Raw genomic sequence first — 22,489 nt, 5'->3', positions numbered from 1 at the left:
AAATTGTCCCAGATAACCTGAAAATTCTAACCACAGAGGCTTTCTTGAGACTGGTGGAAGTATACAAAACTCTGTGCTGGGCTGGGCATGGTGGCTCACATCTGTAATTCCAGCATGTTGGGAGGCCAAGGCGGGTGGATCAACAGGTCAGGAGTTTGAGAACAGCTTGGCCAGCATGGTGAATGCTATCTCTACTAAAAATACAAAAACTAGCCTGGCCTGGTGCCACTCACCTGTAATCCCAGATACTTAGGAGGCTGAGGCAGGAGAATTGCTTGACCCTGGGAGACAGAGGTTGCAGTGAGCCAAGATCATGCCACTGCACTCCAGCCTGGCTGACAGAGCAAGACTCTGTCTCAAAACAACAAAAACAAACAAACAAACAAACAAAACACGGTACTGGGGGTCCGACTCATTGTGCTGAGGACCTGTGGGCTCAGAGAGGGTCCTGGCAAGTAATGAAGGGGGCTGCAGTAACAATGGGGACTATCACAATGGGGACTCAGACACTCTGAGGTCTGTGTCTGAATACATAGAGAATTTGTCTTATTGCAGTATCTCTTGCTTGATAGAAATACTCAATGGGGCACTGGATATGTACAACTGTGTTGGATTCAAAAGAAGAATGAGAAAACACCCATAATTCTGCTCAACAGTGTGCTCTGGAACAGACAACAACAGAAGGATTTATCCTGTTATATATATATATAATATAACATATATATTATGTTGTCTTACCATTCAAACTGTTGGCACTATACCCCGTCCACAGTAAACAGGATTATCGTTCCCATAATATAATCCTTTCTATGAAGAATCTGGTAACAGTGTTCCATTGTAGTTTTCATGAGAAGGCTTTTCCTATTCACCAAATTGACTCAGTTCCTTCTAAGTATGAATAATGCCCCAAGGTTTAATGAGGCTGATGACAAGGTTGGAAGGGTCCCTTGCCTCATTCAGTGCCTTCTGAGAGACCCTCTCCAGAACAGTCTTACATGACATGCTGATGTGGTCATTTCTACTTATGATATTATACATTTTTCTGCTGCATGAATGCAACAGTGTACAATCAGACCCATCCTCAGTGGGGTTTTCTCACAGTTTCTCTCAAGCGTGAATGCTCTGATGGACACTGAGCACTGATTTCTGAACGAACCCTTTCCCACAGATGCCACACTTGTAGGGTTTGTTTCCAGTGTGTGTGGTCTGGTGTTTATTCAAATTTGACCTGTTGCTAAAGGCCTTCCCACACTCAGCACACACATAAGGCTTTTCTCCGGTGTGAATTCGTTGATGCACCTGGAGCTGTGATTTTTTAGTGAAAGACTTCCCACAGTCACTGCACTCATAAGGTTTCTCTCCAGTGTGAATTCTGTGATGTGTAATCAACTCTGACTTCTGTCTGAAGGTCTTCCCACATTCAGAGCAAATGTAGGGCTTTTCTCCAGTATGAGTTTTCTGGTGCTTACTGAGATTTGACCTGCCACTAAAGGCCTTCCCACACTCGGCACACACATAGGGTTTCTCTCCTGTGTGAACTGGCTGATGCACCAGGAGCTGAGACTTGGAGGTAAAGGACTTCCCACAGTCACTGCATTCATAAGGCTTCTCTCCAGTATGAATTCTTTGATGAGTGATAAAGTTTGACTTGCGGATGAAAGCTCTTCCACACTCAGTGCATACGTAGGGTTTCTCTCCTGTGTGAATTTTCTGATGAACAATGAGTATTGATTTCTGGTTGAAGGCTTTCCCACATTCATGGCATTCATACTGTCTCTCTCCAGTATGAATTTTCTGGTGTATATTGAGATTTGACTTCTGGGTAAAGGCTTTTCCACAAGTACTGCATTCATAAGGTTTCTCCCCAGTATGGATTCTCTGATGTGTAATCAAGTCCGACCTCTGGGTGAAGGCCTTTCCACATTTGGAACATAGATAAGATTTCTCTCCTGTATGCGTTTTCTGATGTGTAATGAGATTTGACCGGTTGGTGAATGCCTTCCCACATTTATTGCACATATAGGGCTTTTCTCCTGTGTGAATTCGTTTGTGAACATGAAGTTGTGACTTGGAGGTGAACAATTTCCCACAGTGACCACATTTATAAGGTTTCTCTCCAGTATGAATTATTTGATGTGTAACCAAATGTGCCTTCCGGATGAAGGCCAGTCCACATTTCATGCATACATATGATTTTTCTCCTGTATGAATTCTCTGATGCACTGTGAGTGTTGATTTCTGAGTGAAGGCTTTTCCACAGTCACTACATTTATAAGGTTTCTCTCCAGTGTGAATTCTTTGATGTATAATCAACTCCGACCTGTAGGTAAAGGCCTTCCCACATTCAGGACATATGGAAGATTTCTCTCTACTTTGAATTTTCTCATGTGTAATGAGGTTGGAATTATTGCTAAAGACTTTCCCATATTCAGTACATAAATAGGGCTTTACTCTTGTGTGAATGCGTTGATGTACCTGAAGTTGTGACTTGGAAATGAAGGATTTCCCACAGTTACTGCACTCATATGGTTTTTCTCCAGTATGAATTCTTCGGTGTGCAATCAATTGTGTCTTCTGAATGAAGGCCTGTCCGCATTCGATACAGATATAGGATCTCTCACCTGTATGGATTTTCTGATGCATCTTGAGTGTGGATTTCTGTGTGAATGCTTTGCCACATTCAGTGCATTCATGGTGTCTCTCTCCAGTATGAATTTTCTCATGTATGCTGAGATCTGAGTTATAAGGGAAGCCTTTCCCACATTCACTACATTCATAGAGTTTTTCTCCGGTATGAATTCTCTGATGCCTGAAAAGAGATGATACTTGAAAAAAGGATTTTCCACATGCATTGCACTTATAGGGCTTCTCTCTTGTATGGGTTTTCTGATGTGTAATGAAGTCTGGCTTCTGCACAAAAGCCTTCCCACATTCAATACAGACATAGAGTTTTTCTCCTGAAGGAACCTTCAGGTGTACCTTGAATTGTGACTCCTGGGTGAATATCTTTTCAAATTTGGCACACTCATAGGATTTTTCCCCAGGATAAATTTTTTGATCTTGCGAGGAGGCTGGTTTATAACTGAGAATTTTTCTACGTAGATTATGGTCCCATAATTTCTCTCCTGTTGGAGTACATTCACAGTGAATAGAGAAAGACATTTTACCATATTTAGTACTCTTCCTAACATTCTTTGAAGCATCATCTCTATTAAGAATATGTAAATGTAAATTATACTTCAAACCATTTCCAAATGAGTCACATTGATAAGAGTTTTTAGGGGGATGAAAAATGTTTAGGCTCACGTGAATTATTCTTCTGATATCCTTATATTTGGAATACCTATTTGTAGTCAATATTTTCTTGATTAAAATACCATCACTGACGGGTGCAGTTGCTCACGCCTGTAATGCCAGCACTTTGGGATGCCAAGGCGGGTGGATCACGAGGTCAGGAGGTTGAGACTAGCCTGGCCAATATGGTCAAACCCCGTCTCTTACTACAAGTACAAAAATTAGCCAGGCATGATGGCACACACCTGTAGTCTGAGCTGCTCAGAAGGCTGAGGCAGAAGAATTGCTTGAACCCAGGAGACAGAGGTTGCAGTTAGCCGACATCGTACCACTGCACTCCAGCCTGAGTGACAGAGCAAGACTCTGTCTCAAAAAAAAAAAGCATCATCACTTAGATAATGATTTTCTCTTTGCTGATAAGACTCTATCGGTTATCAATCTGCCACAGTTATTCTAGAATGAAAAACAGTCTCACTTCATTTCTATCATCATCTTCCCTTTCATTGTGGAAAGAAGTCTTTCATTTTCAGATATTCCCTGTAGTAAGGTTTGAAATCCAAACGTCCCTTTTCAAGGGATAATAAGCAACTTTTTGCTCAGAGAGCAGCTAGTGGAGGCTAGAGGGGAACGTAAAAAAGGCTCTTGCAGACTGAACACAGAGAAAAGGCTAAGGGTGGGTGATTTGATGAGAAGGGTGTGACACTACTTATAGGAAACATTCTGGGGAACAAGTTAGCAGTTAAAAGAAATAAACTAGATGGGCCGGGCATGGTGGCTCAGGCCTGTAATCCAAGCACTTTGGAGGCCAAAGCGGGCGGATCACCTGAGGTCGGGAGTTCAAGACCAGCCTGACCAACATGGTGAAAACCTGTCTTTAAAAAAAAAAAAACAAAAAAAACTAGATGAACAGATAACACCAAAGATAGACATGAAAAAAGTAAGACAAAAAATATGATATATAGCACAGTAAGATTTATATAAACTAATGATCCATAACCCTAATTCACTTTAAATTTTACAACATGCGCAAATTAAAAAATGTTTCCATCATACAAAATAGTGGCTTATGGTGGGAAGGGAGATGGGTAATGGGAAAGAGAGAAAAGGGGATATTATCACAAAAATAAGAGAGAATCTTCACCCACATTCATAGTCACAGTATGTCCTAAACTAAAGACAATGATTAAAGTCAAACCTCATCAGGTGAAATATAAAAATAAAGCAATGACAAAAACAAACAAGGCTGGGCACGGTGGCTCACACCTGTAATCCCAGCACTTTGGGAGGTTGAGGTAGGCGGATTGCCTGAGGTCAAGAGTTCAAGACCAGCTTGGCCAACATGGTGAAACCCAGTCTCTACTAAAAATACAAATTTTACCCCGGCATGGTGGCACGCACCTGTAATCTCAGCTACTCGGGAGTCTGAGGCAAGAAAGTCACTTGAACCTGAGAGACGAAGATTGCAGTGAGTCAAGATTGTGCCACTGCACTCCAGCCTTGGCGACAGAGAGAGACTCCATCTCAAAAAAATGAACAAACAAGCCCAACTAGGCAGAGAGACCCTAACAGCGTAGAATGGCTCAAGCAGTATCAGAAGAAAATGTCAGAAAGGGTGATGAATGATGTCATGTCAAACAGAGCAGAGAGGTATTCCCAAAGATGAAGTGGCAATGATTCCCAGTCATCAGCTAGATGAACAGCCTGAAGGACTGGGAAGAGGTGAGGAATCTCATGGCCATTCCTATAGCAAAAAGAGGTAGAGAGCTTGATTAGAGATAAAGTTCTTTTTTTTTCCTTTTTTTTTTTTTCAGACAGAGTCTTGCTCTGTCACCCAGGTCCATCCTGGGTGCAGTGGTATGATCTCAGCTCATGGCAACCTCCACTTCCCAGGTTCAAGTGATTCTTGTGCCTCAGCCTCCCAAGTAGCTGGGAATACAAGCATGCATCACCATGCCCAGCTAATTTTTGTATTTTCAGGAGACATGGGGTTTTGCCATGTTGTCCAGACTGGTCTCAAACTTCTGATCTCAAGAGATCCACCCACCTTGGCCTCCCAAAGTGCTGGGATTACAGGCATAAGCCACCATACCTGGCCCAGAGATAAAGTTCTGAGGCATCTCACAGTGAGAAAGACAGAAATAAAATTGGTCTAGCAGGAGTGGGAATGTGTGACACAGAGAAATTTTGAAAGAAAGCAGATCCAGGAATGCCTGGACGTGAAAGAGGGACTCTGGGACAATATGGAAGGTAGGGAAAAAAAGAATGTTAGAGAAAAGGAGGATAACAAAGATAGACCTTTAATGAGGCCGACTGGCACATGATTTACAATCTACAAGGAAGGACACAGAAGCACAAAGGTCATCCAGATAGAGGCATTTAGTGATCTGAGAGGCATCAAGCAATACAAAGAAATTCAGAACCTTCCTGAAGAGTAGTCTTAATAGCACTTCACAGTTCCAGTATTGTTTTTTTGAGACGGAGTCTCACCCTGTTTCCCAGGCTGGAGTGCAGTGGTATGATCTCAGCTCACTGCAACCTCCTCCTCCCTCACAGGTTCAAGTGACTCTCCTGCCTCAGCCTCCTGAGTAGCTGGGATTACAATAATGTACCACCATGCATGGCTAATTTTTTTTTTTCTATTTTTAGTAGAGCCGGGGTTTCATCATGTTGGTCAGGCTGGTCTCAAACTCCTGACCTCGTGATCCACCCCCCTCAGCCTCCCAAAGTGCTGGGTTACAGGTGTGAACCATAGTGAGTGGCCTGGTTCCAGTGTTTTTCAAGAGAGCTGAGATTTCCTCCCATCTCCCATCTACTCGAGTCATGCTCATTTCACTCACCTGGGCAGCTGTGACGTGGCCTCTCACCCTGCAATGCCCATGGTTCATTTCCTTGCTCCAACATGACCACCTCTGGTTTAGGAAATTGATACCCTGTTCATGGGAAATGATAAAGGTCTGGGTCAAGGTAATTATGTTTCAGAGCCCACTCAATAAAGTCTTATTGTTCAATGAGGGTTTGTTCTTCAGATAAGTGACCAGGTATCTCTGAGAAAAGAGTAATATTCTGAATGACCTAAACAAATAGAGAACCCTGGAGAAATAAAGGACAAAACCATCAGCTATTTAAGATGCTGTCAGCATTCAGAATGGAATGGAATGAGAATGAAGCCCTCTCAGTGAGGCCTCCTTTCAGATACCAAGGTGACTGCGCTTACCGACTGAGAGCAGGTGGCTGTAGGTCTCCAGCATCACATCCCAGTACAGGTTTCTCTGAGACAGGTCTAGGTGCCTCCACTCCTCTCTGCTGAAATTGATAGCCACATCCCTGAAGGACACTGATCCCTGTAAGGGCACACTCCTGTTCAATGTGCGTAGTCAGCTTTGCAGGGTGGAGTGACTATATCTGGGGTTATGAAAGATGGGTTTTGTTGTTTTTAATTTTTTTTTTTTTTTGGGAGATGGCATTTCACTCTTTTTGCCCAGGCTGGAGTGCAATAGCGCAATCTCGATTCACTGCAACTTCTGCTTCCCAGATTCAAGCAATTCTGCCGCCTCAGCCTCCAGAGTAGCTGAGATTACAGGCATATATCACCATGCCCAGCTAATTTTTGTATTTTTAGTAGAGACTGGGTTTCACCACGTTGGCCAGGCTGGTCTCAAACTCCTAATCTCAGGTGATCCACCTGCCTAAGCCTCCCAAAGTGCTGAGATTACAGGTGTGAGCCGCTGTGCATGGCCAATTTACTTCCCTTTTTTAAGAACTTGCCTTTTTGTTCTCACTTCAGACGTGAGAAAATAAAAAAAAAATTTTTTAACAAAAGAAAAAAAAAACCTGCCTCCCATTTGTCTAATAGCTTATCATGAAAAATTTTAAACATACAGAAAATTAGAAAGAATTGTACAGTAAAAACCTGTACATCCACTACTTACATCTACTATTAACACCTTACTCGCTTCATCACACATTGATCCATCTTACTTTTTTTAATGTATTTCAAAGTAAACTGTAGATATCACTACACTTTCTCTTAAGCACCACAAAATGCAAATAATTAGGGTGTAACATTTGTTAACTTATTAAGGTAAAATTTGGTAGAATACATTAAATGCAACAATCTTTATTGTACCATTTGACATTCTGACAAATGTATGCATCTGAGTAATACGAAATTTCTAAGATACTGTATTTTATGCAAGCCACATATTAAGTATCCAGTTTTAGTCAGGCACAGTGGCTCACGCCTATAATCGAAGCAAGAATGTTAGAGGGGGCTGGACGCAGTGGCTCATGCCTGTAATCCCAGCACTTTGGGAGGCCAAGGTGGGTGGATCACCTGAGGTTTGGTGTTGAAGACCAGCCTGGCCAACGTGGTGAAACACCATCTCTATTAAAAATACAAAAAATGGCCTGGCGCGGTGGCTCACGCCTATAATCCCAGCACTTTGGGAGGCTGAGGCGGGTGGATCACGAGGTCAAGAGATCGAGACCATCCTGGTCAACAAGGTGAAACCCCGTCTCTACTAAAAATACAAAAATTAGCTGGGCATGGTGGTGTGCGCCTGTAGTCCCAGCTACTCGGGAGGCTGAGGCAGGAGAATTGCTTGAACACAGAAGGCGGATGTTTCAGTGAGCTGAGATCGTGCCATTGCACTCCAGCCTGGGTAACAACAGCGAAACTCCTTCTCAAAAAAAAAAAAAAATTAGCCAGGCCTGGTGACATATGTCTGTAGCCCCAACTACTTGGGAGGCTGAAGTGGGAGAATTGCTTGAACCCAGGAGGTGGAGGTTGCATTAAGCTGAGACTGTGCCATTGCCCTCCAGCCTGGATGACAGAGCAAGACTCCGTCTCAAAAGATGTGTATATATATATATAGTTTTATATAATTTGTGGGACACAGAAATCTAACAACGAATTCCAGCTATTTGTTCTGTTCTACAGTCAGTCAATTACTCATTTTTCAAAACTGGCCGTTGAATAGGCTTTTAGTCTTCTAGTGCATGGATGAGCAACCTGCCATACATTTGCTGATCAGTTTAGGACTGCTCATTATGCTAGTCCTGAGGACATAGAGGTGAATTATTATTACTATTTTTGAGACAGAGTCTCGCTCTGTTGCCCATGCTGGAGTGCAGTGGCATGATCTTGGCTCACTGCAGCCTCCACCTTACAGGTTCAAGTGATTCTCTTGCCTCAGCCTCCTGAGTAGCTGGGACTATAGGCAAGCAAGCCCCAGCACACCCAGCTAATTTTTGTATTTTTAATAGAGATGGGGTTTCACCATGTTGGCTAGGTTGGTTTCAATCTCTTAACCTTGTGATCCACCTGCCTTGGCCTCCCAAAGTGCTGGGATTACAGGCGTGAGCCACCATGCCCAAACAGAAATGAATTCTTTATGTTACTAGTCTTCAAGCAACTTAAAAGACATAGAAAATAAAGAAGACCAAAGTTCGAAAACAGGAAGACATGAAGTTCATTAAGGTGTTGAAAAGTAGATGTCTCTCTGAGACACCCTGAGGGCCAAAAAGAAGAAAAAGTGCATCTGCATGAGGGGAAACGTTTACATTTCATAGAATGGAAGAATTTAACTTGGAAGATAAGAAGAGTAATACAGAGTATGGGGTAAAGGGGACATTGCACCGCAAAGACAAGAACAATGATGGAGAGATGGGCTCCAGTGAGCCATGACTGCATCACTGCACTCTAGCCTGGGTAACAGAGCAAGACTCCATCTCAAAAATAAATATTAAAATACACAATAAGTTTAAGGAATAGCAAATAGGTCTACATAGGGACAGAAGTCTACATGATGTGTCAGAAAGGTGGTTGTAGGAAAAACAGTCTGATCACAGATAAGTATGGATTTTTTACTTTAAATAAAGGTAACTAAAGTAATGAGATTTCTTTCTAAAATTTTCTTCTATGGGATCTGTACTGCATGATAACCAAACAGTTAATAAGGAAAATATCTTTACAGAATGATTCTAGCTGATAAAGTTAGAATAAAATAAAATGCCATGTACAATTACTAATGAAATAATGGACTTAGACAATAGTCAGTGGTGCTCCACTGTTTCAGTTGAAAGGTTGAGGGGAAGTTGACAATGCATGGATCAGCTACTAACATCAGCATCCACAAACCCCGAATCATGCAACTGCTGATGTAACATAGTAATTAGTTTCTTTACACCATCTATGAAGGATTCTTGCCAAAAAGTGAAATTTAAACTGAATGTCATCAAGTCTCCAGAGCTAATAAACCATTCACAGGCAATGGGAAGGAGTGGAACGTAATGAGCAATAGGAAGACCAATACATCAGCTAACTCCAGCAGGCAGCAAAGGACTCATTTCTTCAAAAATCAATTTTAAGAGAAAGAACATGAAGGGGAAGCTTTTCTTTATTAAAAGAGGCCTAAGGCCAGGGGCAGGGGCTCACGCTTATAATCACAGTATTTTGGGAGGCCAAGGCTTAGGCTCAAGGCTTGAGCCTAAGAGTTTGAGACTAGCCAGGGCAACACAGTGAGACCCTGTTCCTAAAAACTATACAAAAAAAAAAATCAGCCATGCCTGGTGGCAGACACGTGTACACCCAGCTACTCAGGAGGCTGAGGTAGGAGGATCAACTGAGCCCAGGAGGTCGAGGCTCAAGTAAGCCGTGGTCGCACCACTGCACTCCAGCCTGGGTGACAAAGTGAGATTCTGTCTCAAAAATAAATAAATACATATTAAAAAGTAAGAGCTTTAAGAGACATATTAACCAAATGCACCTTGTGAACTTTGCTTCCTAATTAAAATGAACCAATCTTAAAAAGATATTTATGACAATTTAGAGAAATGCAAGCAATACACATTAGATAACAAGGAATTACTGTTATTTTGTTGTAGGTGTGATATTGGCTTACTTGTTATGCTAAACAAAATTTTAATAAAAGGGCTGGGTGTGATGGCTCACGCCTGTAACCCAGCACTTTGGAAGGTCGAGGTGGGCAGATCACCTGAGGTGGGGAGTTCGAGACCAGCCTGACCAACATGGAGAAATTCTGTCTCTACTAAAAATATAAAATTAGCTGGGTGTGGTGGCGCATATCTGTAATCCCAGCTACTCGGGAGGCTGAGGTAGGAGAATCGCTTGAATTTGGGAGGTGGAGGGTGCAATGAGCCAAGATCACACCATTGCATTCCAGCCTGGGCAATAAGAGTCAAACTTTGTCTCAAAAAAAAAAAAAAAAAAAAAAAAAAGAGTATCTCTGAGATACATATCAAAGTTTTTTTTTTTTGAGACAGAGTCTCACTCTGTCGCCAGGTGCCAAGGCTGGAGTGCAGTGGCGCAATCTCAGCTCACTGCAATCTCCGCCTCCTGGGTTCAAGCAATTCTCCTGCCCCAGCCTCCCAAGTAGCTGGGACTATAGGTGTGCGCCACCATGCCCAGGTAATTTTTTCTATTTTTTAGTAGAGACAGGGTTTTACCACGTTGGCCAGGATGGTCTCCATCTCAACTTTGTGATCCATCCACCTCGGCCTCCCAAAGTGCTGGGATTACAGGCGTGAGCCACCGCGCCCGGCCAAAGTATTTTTAGATAAAACATTGTATTTGAGATTTGCTTTAAAATAATTCAGGAGCTGGGTGGGAAGGTGGTTTCAGATGAAATAAGAATGGCAGAATGTTGATGACGACTGAAACTGGATGAAAGGTACAATAGGTGAACAGGTCCTTAGACTATTATCTTTACTTTTGTATATATTTAAAATTTTTCATAATAACATGTAAAAAATCTAATTTGGAATGGCACAGTTAAAGGAATGCCTATTTCCACATGGAGTTGTACACATTTAAAGAAAGTATAGGCCAGGCATGGTGACTCATGCCTGTAATCCCAGCACTTTGGGAGGCCGAGGCAGGTGGATCACCTGAGGTCAGGGGTTCAAAACCAGCCTGGCGAACATGGCAAAACCCTGTCTTTACTAAAAATGCAAAATTATCTGGGTGTAGTGATACATGCCTGTGCCACCAGCTATTTTGGATGCTGAAGTAGGAGAATTGCTTGAACCTGGAGGCAGAGGTTGCAGTGAGCCAAAATCACACCATTGCACTCCAGCCTGGGCAAAAGGAGTGAGACTTGGTCTCAAAAAAAAAAAAAACAACCAACCAAACAAAGAAAGTATACTATGGATGTGAATACTGTTCCCTCAGCTCAGCAATTTATCAAAATACTAGACAGGAAATCATCAAATATGCAGAAAAAGAAGCAACAGTATTTAACTGATATTTATAGACTACTACAACAAACAATAGCAGAATACACATTCTTTTCAAGAATCATAGAAAAATGATCAAGAGGCCGTGTGCAGTGGCTCACGCCTGTTAATCCCAGCACTTTGGCAGGTGAATCACCTGAGGTTGGGAGTTTGAGACCAGCCTGAACCACATGGCAAAACCCTGTCTTTACTAAAAATACAAAATTAGCCAGGCCTGGTGGTTCATGCCTGTAATCCCAGCTATTTGGGAGGTCAAGGCAGAAGAATCGCTTGAACCCAGGAGGTGGAGGTTGCAGTGAGCCGAGATCACAATACTACACTCCAGCCTGGGCGACAGAACGAGACTCTGTCTCAAAAAAAAAAAAAAAAATCAGTGAATCTGAAAACAAAATAAAAAACAGAGAACAAATCAATAAAACACAATCCAGTTGATGGGGGAAAAAAATCAATAAAATATTGCTGATTGGCCTATTAGTCAACTAAACTGACAGAAATAAAAAGACACAAATTAGCAATATCAAGAATAAAACAGGAAATATCATGACAGATCCAGGAACCACTGAAAGAAAAATATGGGAATACAAACACTTATTTAGATAAAGTAAGTAATTAGCATATTTAGATAAGCTAAATAATCTTATAACTATTAAATTATCTCCATAATTTAAAACCTGCTGAAAAGAAATTTCTAGGCCTACTTTTGCCAGAGAAGTCTACCAAACTTTCAAAGAAGAATTAGTCTCATTTTTACACAAATTTATCCAGAAAATAAAAGAACACTTCCAAACTAATTTTGTACAGCCAGTATTACCCAGATATCAAAATGAAAGAAAGCACAAAAAAAGAAAACTACAGATCAGTATCTTTCATAATTTTAGATGCAAACATCCTCAACAAAATATCATCAAATTGTATCTAGCAATGAATATAATCATGTACTACCATAAACTGAAATTGATAGGGGAACTTGCTGTATCACTTTGTAATTCCCTGTGAATCTATAATTGTTTCAAAATAAAAGTTTTTAAAAATATATTCCTAAAGAAAGGATATTTCTTTCTTTTTTTTTTTTTTGAGGCGGAGTTTCGCTCTTGTTACCCAGGCTGGAGTGCAATGGTGCGATCTTGGCTCACCGCAACCTCCGCCTCCTGGGTTCAGGCAATTCTCCTGCCTCAGCCTCCTGAGTAGCTGGGATTCCAGGCACGCGCCACCACGCCCAGCTAATTTTTTGTATTTTTAGTAGAGACGGGGTTTCACCATGTTGACCAGGATGGTCTCGATCTCTTGACCTCGTGATCAACCCACCTTGGCCTCCCAAAGTGCTGGGATTACAGGCGTGAGCCACTGCGCCCGGCAAGAAAGGATATTTCAAAACATTTGGAATGGTTATGACTGGAAGATCATTGACAAGACTCACTGCACAATTCACATGAGAGAATAGGAATTACAGTTGACCTTTGAACCACATGGGTTTGAAATGTGTGGGTTCGTTTGTAGCACAGATTTTCTTTTTCAGTAAGATTACACCAAGTGTGCCTCCCTCTCCTGCTTTCCCTTCCACCTTCACCTCTTCCCCCTTTGCCACCAAAAACAGCAAGACCAAACTCTCTTTTTCCTCCTCCTCCTCAGCCTCCTTAACCTGAAGACCATCAGGACAAAGACCTTCATGATGATTCAATTCCACTTAATAAATAATAAATGTATTTTCTCTTCCTTTTTATTTTCTTAAAAGCATTTTCCTTTCTCTAGCTTACTTTTATTACAAAAATACAGAATATAGGGCCAGGTACGGTGACTCACCCCTGTGATCCCAGCATTTTGAGAGGCTGAGGGAGGCGGATCATGAGGTCAGGAGATCGAGACCATCCTGGCCAACATGGTGAAACCACGTCTCTACCAAAAATACAAAAAAATTAGCTGAGTGTAATGGTGGGTACCTGTAATCCCAGCTACTTGGGAGGCTGAGGCAGGAGAATTGCTTTAACCCAGGAGGCGGAAGTTGCAGTGAGCCAAGATCACATCACAGCACTCCAGCCTGGGTGACTCTGACTCAAAAAAAAAAAAAAATTCAGAATATAATACATATACAAATTACATGTTAATCAACCGTTCTTGGTAAATCAACATAAGTTATCAGTAGTTAAGTTTCGGGGGGTGGTCAAAAATTATATGCAGCTTTTCAACTGCACAGCACCCCAACCCTGCATTGTTTGAAGGTCAACTGTGCTTATTATAATTACAGTTTCGTGTGTGTGTGTGTGTGTGTGTGTGTGTGTGTGTGTGGTTTTTTTTTTTTTTTTGAGACGGAGTTTCACTCTTGTTGCCCAAGCTGGAGTGCAATGGCACGATCTCAGGTCACTACAACCTCACCCTCCCAGGTTCAAGTGATTCTCCTGCCTCAGCCTCTCGAGTAGCTGGGGTTACAGGCGCCTGCCACCGTGGCTGGCTAATTTTGTATTTTTAGTAGAGAACTCCCCACTTCAGGTGATGCCTGCCTCAGCCTCCCAAAGTGCTGGGTTTACAGGTGTGAGCCACTGTGCCCAGCCTCATCTACTCTTGAATACAGTTAGTGAATATGTTTGACTTCAGAATCTATTAATTTCCAATTCTTTTGGGCATCCAGGTTAACTCTAAACAAAATAAAAACCAGAAATAAGGTTGGGAATAATTTTTGATAATATCCATTATTACTCAAAACTCCAGAGATGGAGACATTATCCATGTGTTGCTCATACTTGACAGGAAGATCAAGTTTTGTTCCAGGAGCACCAGGTCTAGAGTCCAGTTGGTTCCTAAGGCCTATTTGCCTCTCCCCTAAGGCTCTGGTAACGGATCAGAGATACCTACTCTTAGACTGAAATTCCACCTCCTCCTCACCTCATAGGAGCTGCCATGATCCTCTGGAGCCAGGGCTGGGGATTTCTGGGGTGAGATCCAGCTAGTTGGCATGGCCACACTGGTCTCAACCCTTTTTCTTTAGGGTGCCTGAAGTTTAGTGGTTTAGTGAACTCAGCAGAGCTGCTCGGAAGAAGTGGGCTGGAGTCTGGAGGAAGGTCTGGCCCAGGGACTCCCCAGAGACACCCAGGAACCTAGAAAGACAATGTCCACAGAGTCATTCAACATTCACTACATAAACACTTCCTGGATACATCAAGGCACAGGTCCCTGAGCTAGAAACCAGAGCAGTGGTTCCCAAACGTAGGTATGCATTCAAGTTACCTGGAGGGCTTGTTAAAACAGTTTAAAAATCTTGCTGGTTGCAGTGGCTCATGCCTATAATCCCAGCACTTTGGGAGGCCGAGGCGGGTGGATTACCTGAGGTGGGGAATTTGAGACCAGCCTGACCAACACAGAGAAACCCCATCTCTACTAAAAATACAAAATTAGCCTGGCGTGGTGGTGCTTGCCTGTAATCCCAGCTACTCGGGAGGCTGAGGCAGAAGAATCACTTGAACCCAAGAGTCAGAGGTTCCAATGAGCGGAGGTGGCATCATTGCACCCCAGCCTGCAAGAGCAAAACTCCCCTCAAAAAAAAAAAAAGTAACAACATCCACTGTTGGAAAGCATTTAGGCAAATTTCTTTTAGAAATTGTTGGTTGAAGCTTGAATTGGTATAATGTCTTTTGAGCTATTTAGTCATATCCATTTTTCTTTCTTTTTTTTTGAGACATTGTTTCGCTCTTGTCGCCCAGGCTGGAGTGCAGTGGCATGATCTCCAGCTCACTGCAACCTCCATCTCCCGTGTTCAAGCGATTCTCCTGCCTCAGCCTCCCGAGTAGCTAGGATTACAGGCTCCCACCACCAAGCTCAGCTGATTTTTGTATTTTTGATAGAGACGGGGTTTCACCATATTGGCCAGGCAGATCTCAATTCCCTGACCTCAGGTGATCTGCCCACCTCGGCCTCCCAAAGGGCTGGGATTACAAATGAGAGCCACGGTGTCCAGCCAGTCATATCTATTATTAACAATACCTGAAACGGGTCCCAATAACATAGTATTAAATGTATAAAGCAGAAACTGACAGACAGGTGGGCAAATAACCTTTCCAGCTATGTAGTTTACCTTCCTCAACAAAATAATCTGTAAGGAGATACTATGTATATATCACATGACTAATATTTATAGCAATACAAGTTAGAGAACATATTACATTGTTTGTATGTAACAGATGAGACATTTATGAAAACTGAGATAGAACTAGGCCATAAAGCAATTTTTCAACTAAAGCATCACCCACAGACACTAATTGAAACATAAAGTGCATGCACTTCTAAACAGCTCATGGGTAAAAGAAAAACAATTACTGAAAAAAATTTTTAAACACTTAGATTTGAACAATAAGAAATTACTACACACTAAAACTTGTAGATCTTTATATTACAGGCCGAAATGGAAAGAACTGAACTTTTAACTCAGGTCAGAAAGCAAGCTAATCACAGTCCTCACCGATCACCATAGCTGACCCTACAGGTTCTGTCTCTGACCACAGACTCCCATCACTGACTCCTAAACCCCAATCACTCATCCCAAAGAGCCCATCAATGACCCAAGAAATCCGTCACAGACAACCATCGACAGATGCCACAGATCCACATCACCGAGCCCGGAAACCACCGTCACTAACTCCACGGACAACTCCTCCATTATTGACTTCACAGAATCCCTAATCGCAATCAACCAAAATCATCACAGAGACCTCTCGGCATTAAAACGTGGAAATACTCTTGACACCAGCGGCGAAATAGCTTTCCGGGGCCACTTCCACTTCCGGTCCGACTTCTAGCACCTCCCTTTATGGACTGTTGAAATTGCGCATGTTCTGAATTAACTTGGAAGCCAAATTTAGCCCATAGTCAACAGGGCGCAGATACATCTTTAGAGACTTCATGCATTTTCCGTAATCGGCGCTCTCGGGCAGAAAGTATGGCCGCGCCCTTGTGGTGTGTTTTTGGCGTGTGCCGCCATCTTGGATGTGTATCCACTCCGTACAGTGGGGGAGTCCGCCTCCTGCAGGGTTGACTAGAGTAAGGCAAGGATTTTCACATAGAATGCAAGACAGTAATCATAGTTTGACCACGCTTGTACACAGGAAGAACTTCCTAAAGAAAGGATTTGGAGCTTTATGTTTTTATATATATATACGTATATATATACATATATATATGTATGTATTTTTTTTCTTTCCTGTCACCCACGACGCGGCTTTACCATGTTAGTCAGGCTGGTCTCAAACTCCTGACCCCAAATAATCAGCCCACTTTGGCCTCCCAAAGTGCTGGGATTACAGGCGTGAGCCACCGCGCCCAGCTGTTATATTTAGAATAGATAAGTTACTCCTTGGTTACTGCACACTGCAGAAAACAATGATTTACTAGGAGAAACCATGGGGAAACAAGGAAGTCAAGGATTCCGAGAGAAATGAGGAAGATAAGAAGAGACATCAGGAGGGTTCATTCTATTTTTTGGAGACTCCGCTCAGTGAGAGGGTGGGCTGGGATCTGAGTTCACTCCTGGGTGAAACCATTAGGCAAGATAGAGTGATGTCATAATAGGTAGTATGCTGCAGGAAGGGAGGTACAACTTTTTTTTTTTTTTTTTGAGAGGGGTTTCGCTCTTGTTACCCAGGCTGGAGTACAACGGCGCGATCTCGGCTCACTGCAACCTCCGCCTCCTGGGTTCAGGCAATTCTCCTGCCTCAGCCTCCTGAGTAGCTGGGATTACAGGCACGCACCACCATGCCCAGCTAATTTTTTGTATTTTTGGTAGAGACGGGGTTTCACCATGTTGACCAGGATGATCTCGATCTCTTGACCTCGGCCTCCCAAAGTGCTGGGATTACAGGCTTGAGCCACCGTGCCCGGCCAGAGGTACAACTTTTAATAGTTGAAAACACATTAGGAAATCTCGTAGAAGTTGGATTAGCACAATCCTCTTCCAGGAGATACCATGGAATAGGGGTTAGAAGTCTAAGCATCCCCTTTAGAAAGGCTGGTAGGAGGTTTTGGGAGGGACAGATATTTTAGTCCCCTTAATCTCCATCCTCCTTCACCCTAACTACCTCTAGCACAATTATAGTAAGCAGCAACAAAAAATAATAATAATAGTCTTGGCCGGGTGCAGTGGCTCACGCCTGTAATCCCAGCGCTTTTGGAGGCCGAAGCGAGCAAATCACCTGAAGTTGGGAGTTCGAGACCAGCCTGACCAACATGGTGAAACTCCATCTAGAGTAAAAGTACAAAATTAGCTAGGCATGGTGGTATATGCCTGTAATCCCAGCTACTTGAGAGGCTGAGGTAGGAGAACTGTTTATATCTGGGAGGCGGAGGTTGTAGTGAGCTGAGATGGTGCCATTCAATTCCAGCCTGGGCAACAAGAGCAAAACTCCGTCTCAAAATAATAATAATAATAATAATAATAATAATAATAATGTAATATGGCCAGCGTGTGACTAAAAACACCCGAAGACAACCTTGCTATTTTTATTTACCTTGAAATTGAAATATAATAGCAGTGTTATTACTAGATTAATGAAGCCTTAAATCCAGTTTCTGGTTCTTCTGCTAGTTTCTCCTGCATGGAAATTGTGAAGCAGCTTACACTCCGTTACCCATCTTTTTGGGAAGTATCAGTGAGAAGTTGTAAAGATACAATTCCTTTTACCTCCTAAACATTATTCACAACCCAGTTTCTGCCAGGAAGTTCTGCCTGAAAATGGTGAGAGGTTTTATGCTCTCCTGAAAATGTTCAGTCCCAGTAAATGGGGAGATTGTTCTGGAGGAACTAGATCCACATTCTGATGTGGGCATGCTGGATACCTTCAGGACAATTACGTCCCCTCTGGGACTCAGCTTAAATATAGAGCCAGTTACAGTGCTCAACTCTGCTTCTCTGACGTTTCTCTTTCTTCTCCCAAAGCATGGTCGAAGGAGACATCCGTGGAAGTCCAGTAGTGAACACACAGTTCTCCAGAGGCCTAAGAATTACTGTTAATTTTGTTGGTCATGTGGTTTTGTGAAAATCAAGATGACTTATAGGGACTCAGATGGAAATATGTATGGGTGAAATGATGTTTGCTCTAAAAACTCAACTGAGGGGCCAGGCGCAGTGGCTCACACCAGTAATCCCAGCACTTTGGGAGGCCAAGGCAGGCGGATCACCTGAGGTCAGGAGTTCGACGAGACTAGCCTGACCAACATGGAGAAACCCCATCTCTACTAAAAATACAAAATTATCTTGGTGTGGAGGCTCATGGGTGTAATCCCAACTACTCAGGAGGCTGAGGCAGAAGAAACACTTGACCCTGGTAGGCGGAGGTTGCAGTGAACAGAGATTGGGCCATTGCACTCTAGCCTGGGCAACAAGAGCAAAACAATGTCTGGAAAAAAAAAACCTCCACTGAGGAGGGGTATATGGATGCCACAAGAATAACAAAATGTTGGCTGGGTGGGGTGGCTCACACCTGTAATCCCAGCACTTTGGAAAGCCCAGGCAGGAGGATTGCTTAAGGCCAGGAGTTCAAGATCAGCCTGGGCAACAGATGAGACACCCATCTCTACAAAAAAATTAAACATAAAAAAAAAAAGTATCTGGGCATGGTGGCTGCTGAAAAACTCGAGCTTTGAATGAAGAGAACTTCCAAACAGGCTTTGTGTGAACAACATGGCTGTTTATTCACCTGGATGCAGGTGGGCTAAGGCCGAAAAGGGCATTAGCAAAGGGCATTAGCAAAGGGATAGGAGTTGGTTTTATAGGTTTGGGTAGTTTTTTGGAGGGTGGGGTATTGCAGAGTAAGATCAGTTACAGTGGGGAGTAGGGGTCAAGGAGTCTACAGGACCACAAGTTCTGTTACAATGGCAGCGTTGGGTGATAGGGTATCACATTATCATAAGAACAGTTAAGATGGCAGGGCTGGGTGAAGGGCTTGTCCCAGGAAGCGATCAGGGACAATGGCGAATGTAGGCAGCGGGTGGGAGACATCAGCCGAGGCAAGCAGGACTTCAGACTTTCAGGCTCCAGGCTTGCATATGGAGACCTGACAGTGGCACATGCCTGCAGTCCCAGGAACTCACGAGGCTGAGGTGGGAGGATCCTTAAACCCAGGAGGTTGAGGCTACAGTGAGCTATAATGGCACCACTGAACCACAGCCTGAGTGACAGAGGGTGACCCTGTCTTAAAAAAAAAAAAAGTTGCTGGGATTACAGGCATAAGCCACCGTGACTGGCCTTTTTTTTTTTTTTTTTTTTTTTTTTTTAGACAGCGTTTCCCTCTTGTTGTCCAGGCTGGAGTGTAATGTGATACTGGCTCACCACAAACTCCATCTCCAGGGTTAAAGCAATTCTCCTGCCTCAATCTCCTGAGTAGCTGGGATTACAAGCACCCACCACCACACCCAGCTAATTTTGTATTTTTGTAGAGATGGGGTTTCTTGGGCCGGGTGCGGTGGCTCACGCCTGTAATCCCAGCACTTTGGGAGGCCAAGGCGGGTAGATCACGAGGTCAAGAGATTGAGACTACCCTGGTCAACATGGTGAAACCCCGTCTCTACTAAAAATACAAAAAAATTAGCTGGGCATGGTGGCACGTGCCTGTAATCCTAGCTACTCAGGAAGCTGAGGCAGGAGAATTGCCTGAACCCAGGAGGCGGAGGTTGGCGCCATTGCACTCCAGCCTGGGTAACAAGAGCGGAACTCCATCTCAAAAAAAAAAAAAAAGAAAGATGGGGTTTCTCCATATCGGTCAGGCTGGTCTTGAACTCCCACCCTCAGATGATCCACCTGCCTTGGCCTCCCAAAGTGCTGGGATTACAGGCGTGACCCACCACACCTGGCTGAAAATTTTAAATAGATGTCACAAAAGAATGCAAATCACTGAATGAATGTAAGCTAAATCCATTGCCATCAGGAAATGCAAATGAAAGACACAATTTGATACTACTGCTCATTTTTTATAATAAAATTTAAGAATGACAATAGTAAATGTTGAAGGCATGTGAAACAACTAGAAATCTCATGCTCTGCTGATGAGAACATAGGGGTACAATCTGTAAAACTGTGGCAGTTTCTTGTAAAACTCAATATGGATTTATTATATGACCCGCTGATTCCACTTTTACATATTTCCCTGTTGGGAACCAGCCAAACCCTGTGCATGGGTGCCCCGTGTCCCTGCAGTTGTTATACTGGACCGAGCATAGAAAGTCAACACCAAGACAAAAGTATGCCAAATTGCAGGGTTTATTGCCGGCGACCACGGAGGACTCACGTCTCTCCAACCCGTGGCAGAGAAAGAAGGGTGACAAGACCTTTTTATACCCGTAAAACCACCTTGGGAGTGGGGGTGAGGAGCAGGGATGGGGATGAAAGGCTTCAGACCTTTCGAAGGCTAGTGGATTCCGTAAATCACCTCCTGGGCAGAGAGGAGGGTGAGGGGGGGCTCCGGACGTTCCAAGGGCCCGGGGACTTTTGTCATTCCGATTGTTACTTAAGTGGTTTACAGAAGTCAAGATAAACATTAGTTTATACATTATCTGGGTAGGGGTACAGATCTTTAGTTACTTACTACGGGTTGCAGGAGCCAGGATGGAATTAACTCGGGCTGCTTATTCTGGTTGTTAGTGGCTAGCAACTCTGGCAGTTACTGGTAAGAGAAGGTGAGCAGCTTTACTTCTCTGCATTCTGCACAGTAAACTAGCAGTCGTATTTACAGAAGCCAAGGCCAGTAGTCATTGTGAGGAGAATGGGCAGCCTTTACACCTTATTTAAAAAACAGTTTTGCATCTTATAAAATGACATCGTTCAGGTTCTAACTCTAGGCCAGCTATATCACACAGTGACGAGGGAGTGAGAAAAGAAATAAAGACAAAGATACAATAGAATTTTACAGCATGGGTCCAGGGGTCCCACGCACTCGCACTCTGGAGGGGTGATCCGAGCTGGCCTTGAGCCCTGGACTCTAAGCGTTTTTATTAGGTGTATTATCTTGTTAATCTTGCAGGCTGTAGGGAGGGGGGCTGAGGAGGAAGACAGCAGGAGGAAGAGCATGTGTCTGTGTCTGTTTCTGCAGCATTCAACAGCAAACCTGGTTCTTCTAAGAAATGCTAACTAAGGACACTGAGATTTTACCGCCCACTGTCTATCCAGGTGCTTTGGCAAGAGAGGTGCAGCCATAAGGTCTGACCACACGCAATGCATCAAGGGGCTTTTTTCTTTTTTTGAGACAGAGTTTCGCTCTTGTTACCCAGGCTGGAGTGCAATGGTGTGATCTCGGCTCACCACAACCTCTGCCTCCTGGGTTCAGGCAATTCTCCTGCCTCAGCCTCCTGAGTAGCTGGGATTCCAGGCACGCGCCACCAGACCCAGCTAATTTTTTGTGTTTTTAGTAGAGACGGGGTTTCACCATGTTGATCCGGGTAGTCTCGATCTCTTGACCTCGTGATCCACCCGCCTTGGCCTCCCAAAGTGCTGGGATTACAGGCATGAGCCACCACCCCTGGCCATCAAGGGGTTTTTATTTCTTGAGTATTGTGGACACAGAGCAATCAGAATTACTCCACATTCTGAGAACCTGGGCAGAATCTGTGTCGTTCAGTTGTCTCTGCCCTGTAAGGCCTTCTGGCACCAGCTCCTATCTGTGAAGACTCTCTCAGAGTCTTGAGCTGAGGTTGCATTACTTCCCAGAGTCTTTTGCATCAGCTCCCTTTATGAGATCCTCACACAAACTCTATGTTGGGAAGAGTTGTGGGACCAAAGCAGTTTCTCTTCTGCTCTGCAGCCACACCGCAGTGTTCCGCGGTTACAGAGGCTCTCAGATGGTCCTTACCACAGGCCTCCTGATACTGCTTGATCTCTGCTTTTATTTTACTGCACCATAGTGTGGATATGATCCGCGGCACACATCTCAGTGTATAAAAAGCAAAGCAAGCTTGTAATCATTTAACT

At 43.4% G+C, this 22,489-nt stretch overlaps 2 protein-coding genes across 11 annotated transcripts in view; one reads left to right on the top strand and one right to left on the bottom strand.

Moving 5' to 3' along the window:
- Positions 1–16,338, bottom strand: part of ZNF585B (zinc finger protein 585B) — a 23,734-nt gene extending 7,396 nt beyond the window's left edge. Inside the window, exons 1-6 of one of the 8 annotated variants that reach the window (XM_054249170.2) lie at positions 16,121–16,325; positions 14,770–14,865; positions 14,428–14,639; positions 6,509–6,635; positions 6,132–6,224; positions 1–3,125 (exon numbers count right to left, since the gene is read on the bottom strand). The exon at positions 1–3,125 is cut by the window's left edge and continues 7,396 nt beyond it. In XM_054249170.2, the coding sequence (XP_054105145.1) occupies positions 1,108–3,125; positions 6,132–6,224; positions 6,509–6,635; positions 14,428–14,499 (2,310 nt within the window). In that variant the 5' untranslated portion in view covers positions 14,500–14,639; positions 14,770–14,865; positions 16,121–16,325 and the 3' untranslated portion in view covers positions 1–1,107. Of the gene's footprint in view, positions 3,126–6,131; positions 6,225–6,508; positions 6,697–14,427; positions 14,640–14,769; positions 14,866–15,997 lie in introns of all 8 variants that reach the window. The other 7 variants (XR_001908694.5, NM_001270920.1, XM_035283386.3 and 4 more) reach the window with 7 other exon arrangements.
- Positions 1–22,489, top strand: part of ZNF383 (zinc finger protein 383) — a 61,879-nt gene that overhangs the window by 14,540 nt on the left and 24,850 nt on the right. For 2 of the 3 annotated variants that reach the window (XM_078359244.1, XM_078359245.1), the window contains one exon: positions 1–22,489. This exon is cut by the window's left edge and continues 7,192 nt beyond it. The exons of the other annotated variant lie outside the window; for it this stretch is intronic. The gene's annotated coding sequence lies outside the window, so the exon portion shown is untranslated. 3 annotated transcript variants of the gene reach the window in all.

The sequence above is a fragment of the Callithrix jacchus genome, chromosome 22 (assembly GCF_049354715.1).
Source record: "Callithrix jacchus isolate 240 chromosome 22, calJac240_pri, whole genome shotgun sequence".
Taxonomy (NCBI): Eukaryota; Metazoa; Chordata; class Mammalia; order Primates; family Cebidae; genus Callithrix; species Callithrix jacchus.
Note: the sequence above shows the minus strand (reverse complement) of the source record. Positions and strands in the feature narration are given on the sequence as shown.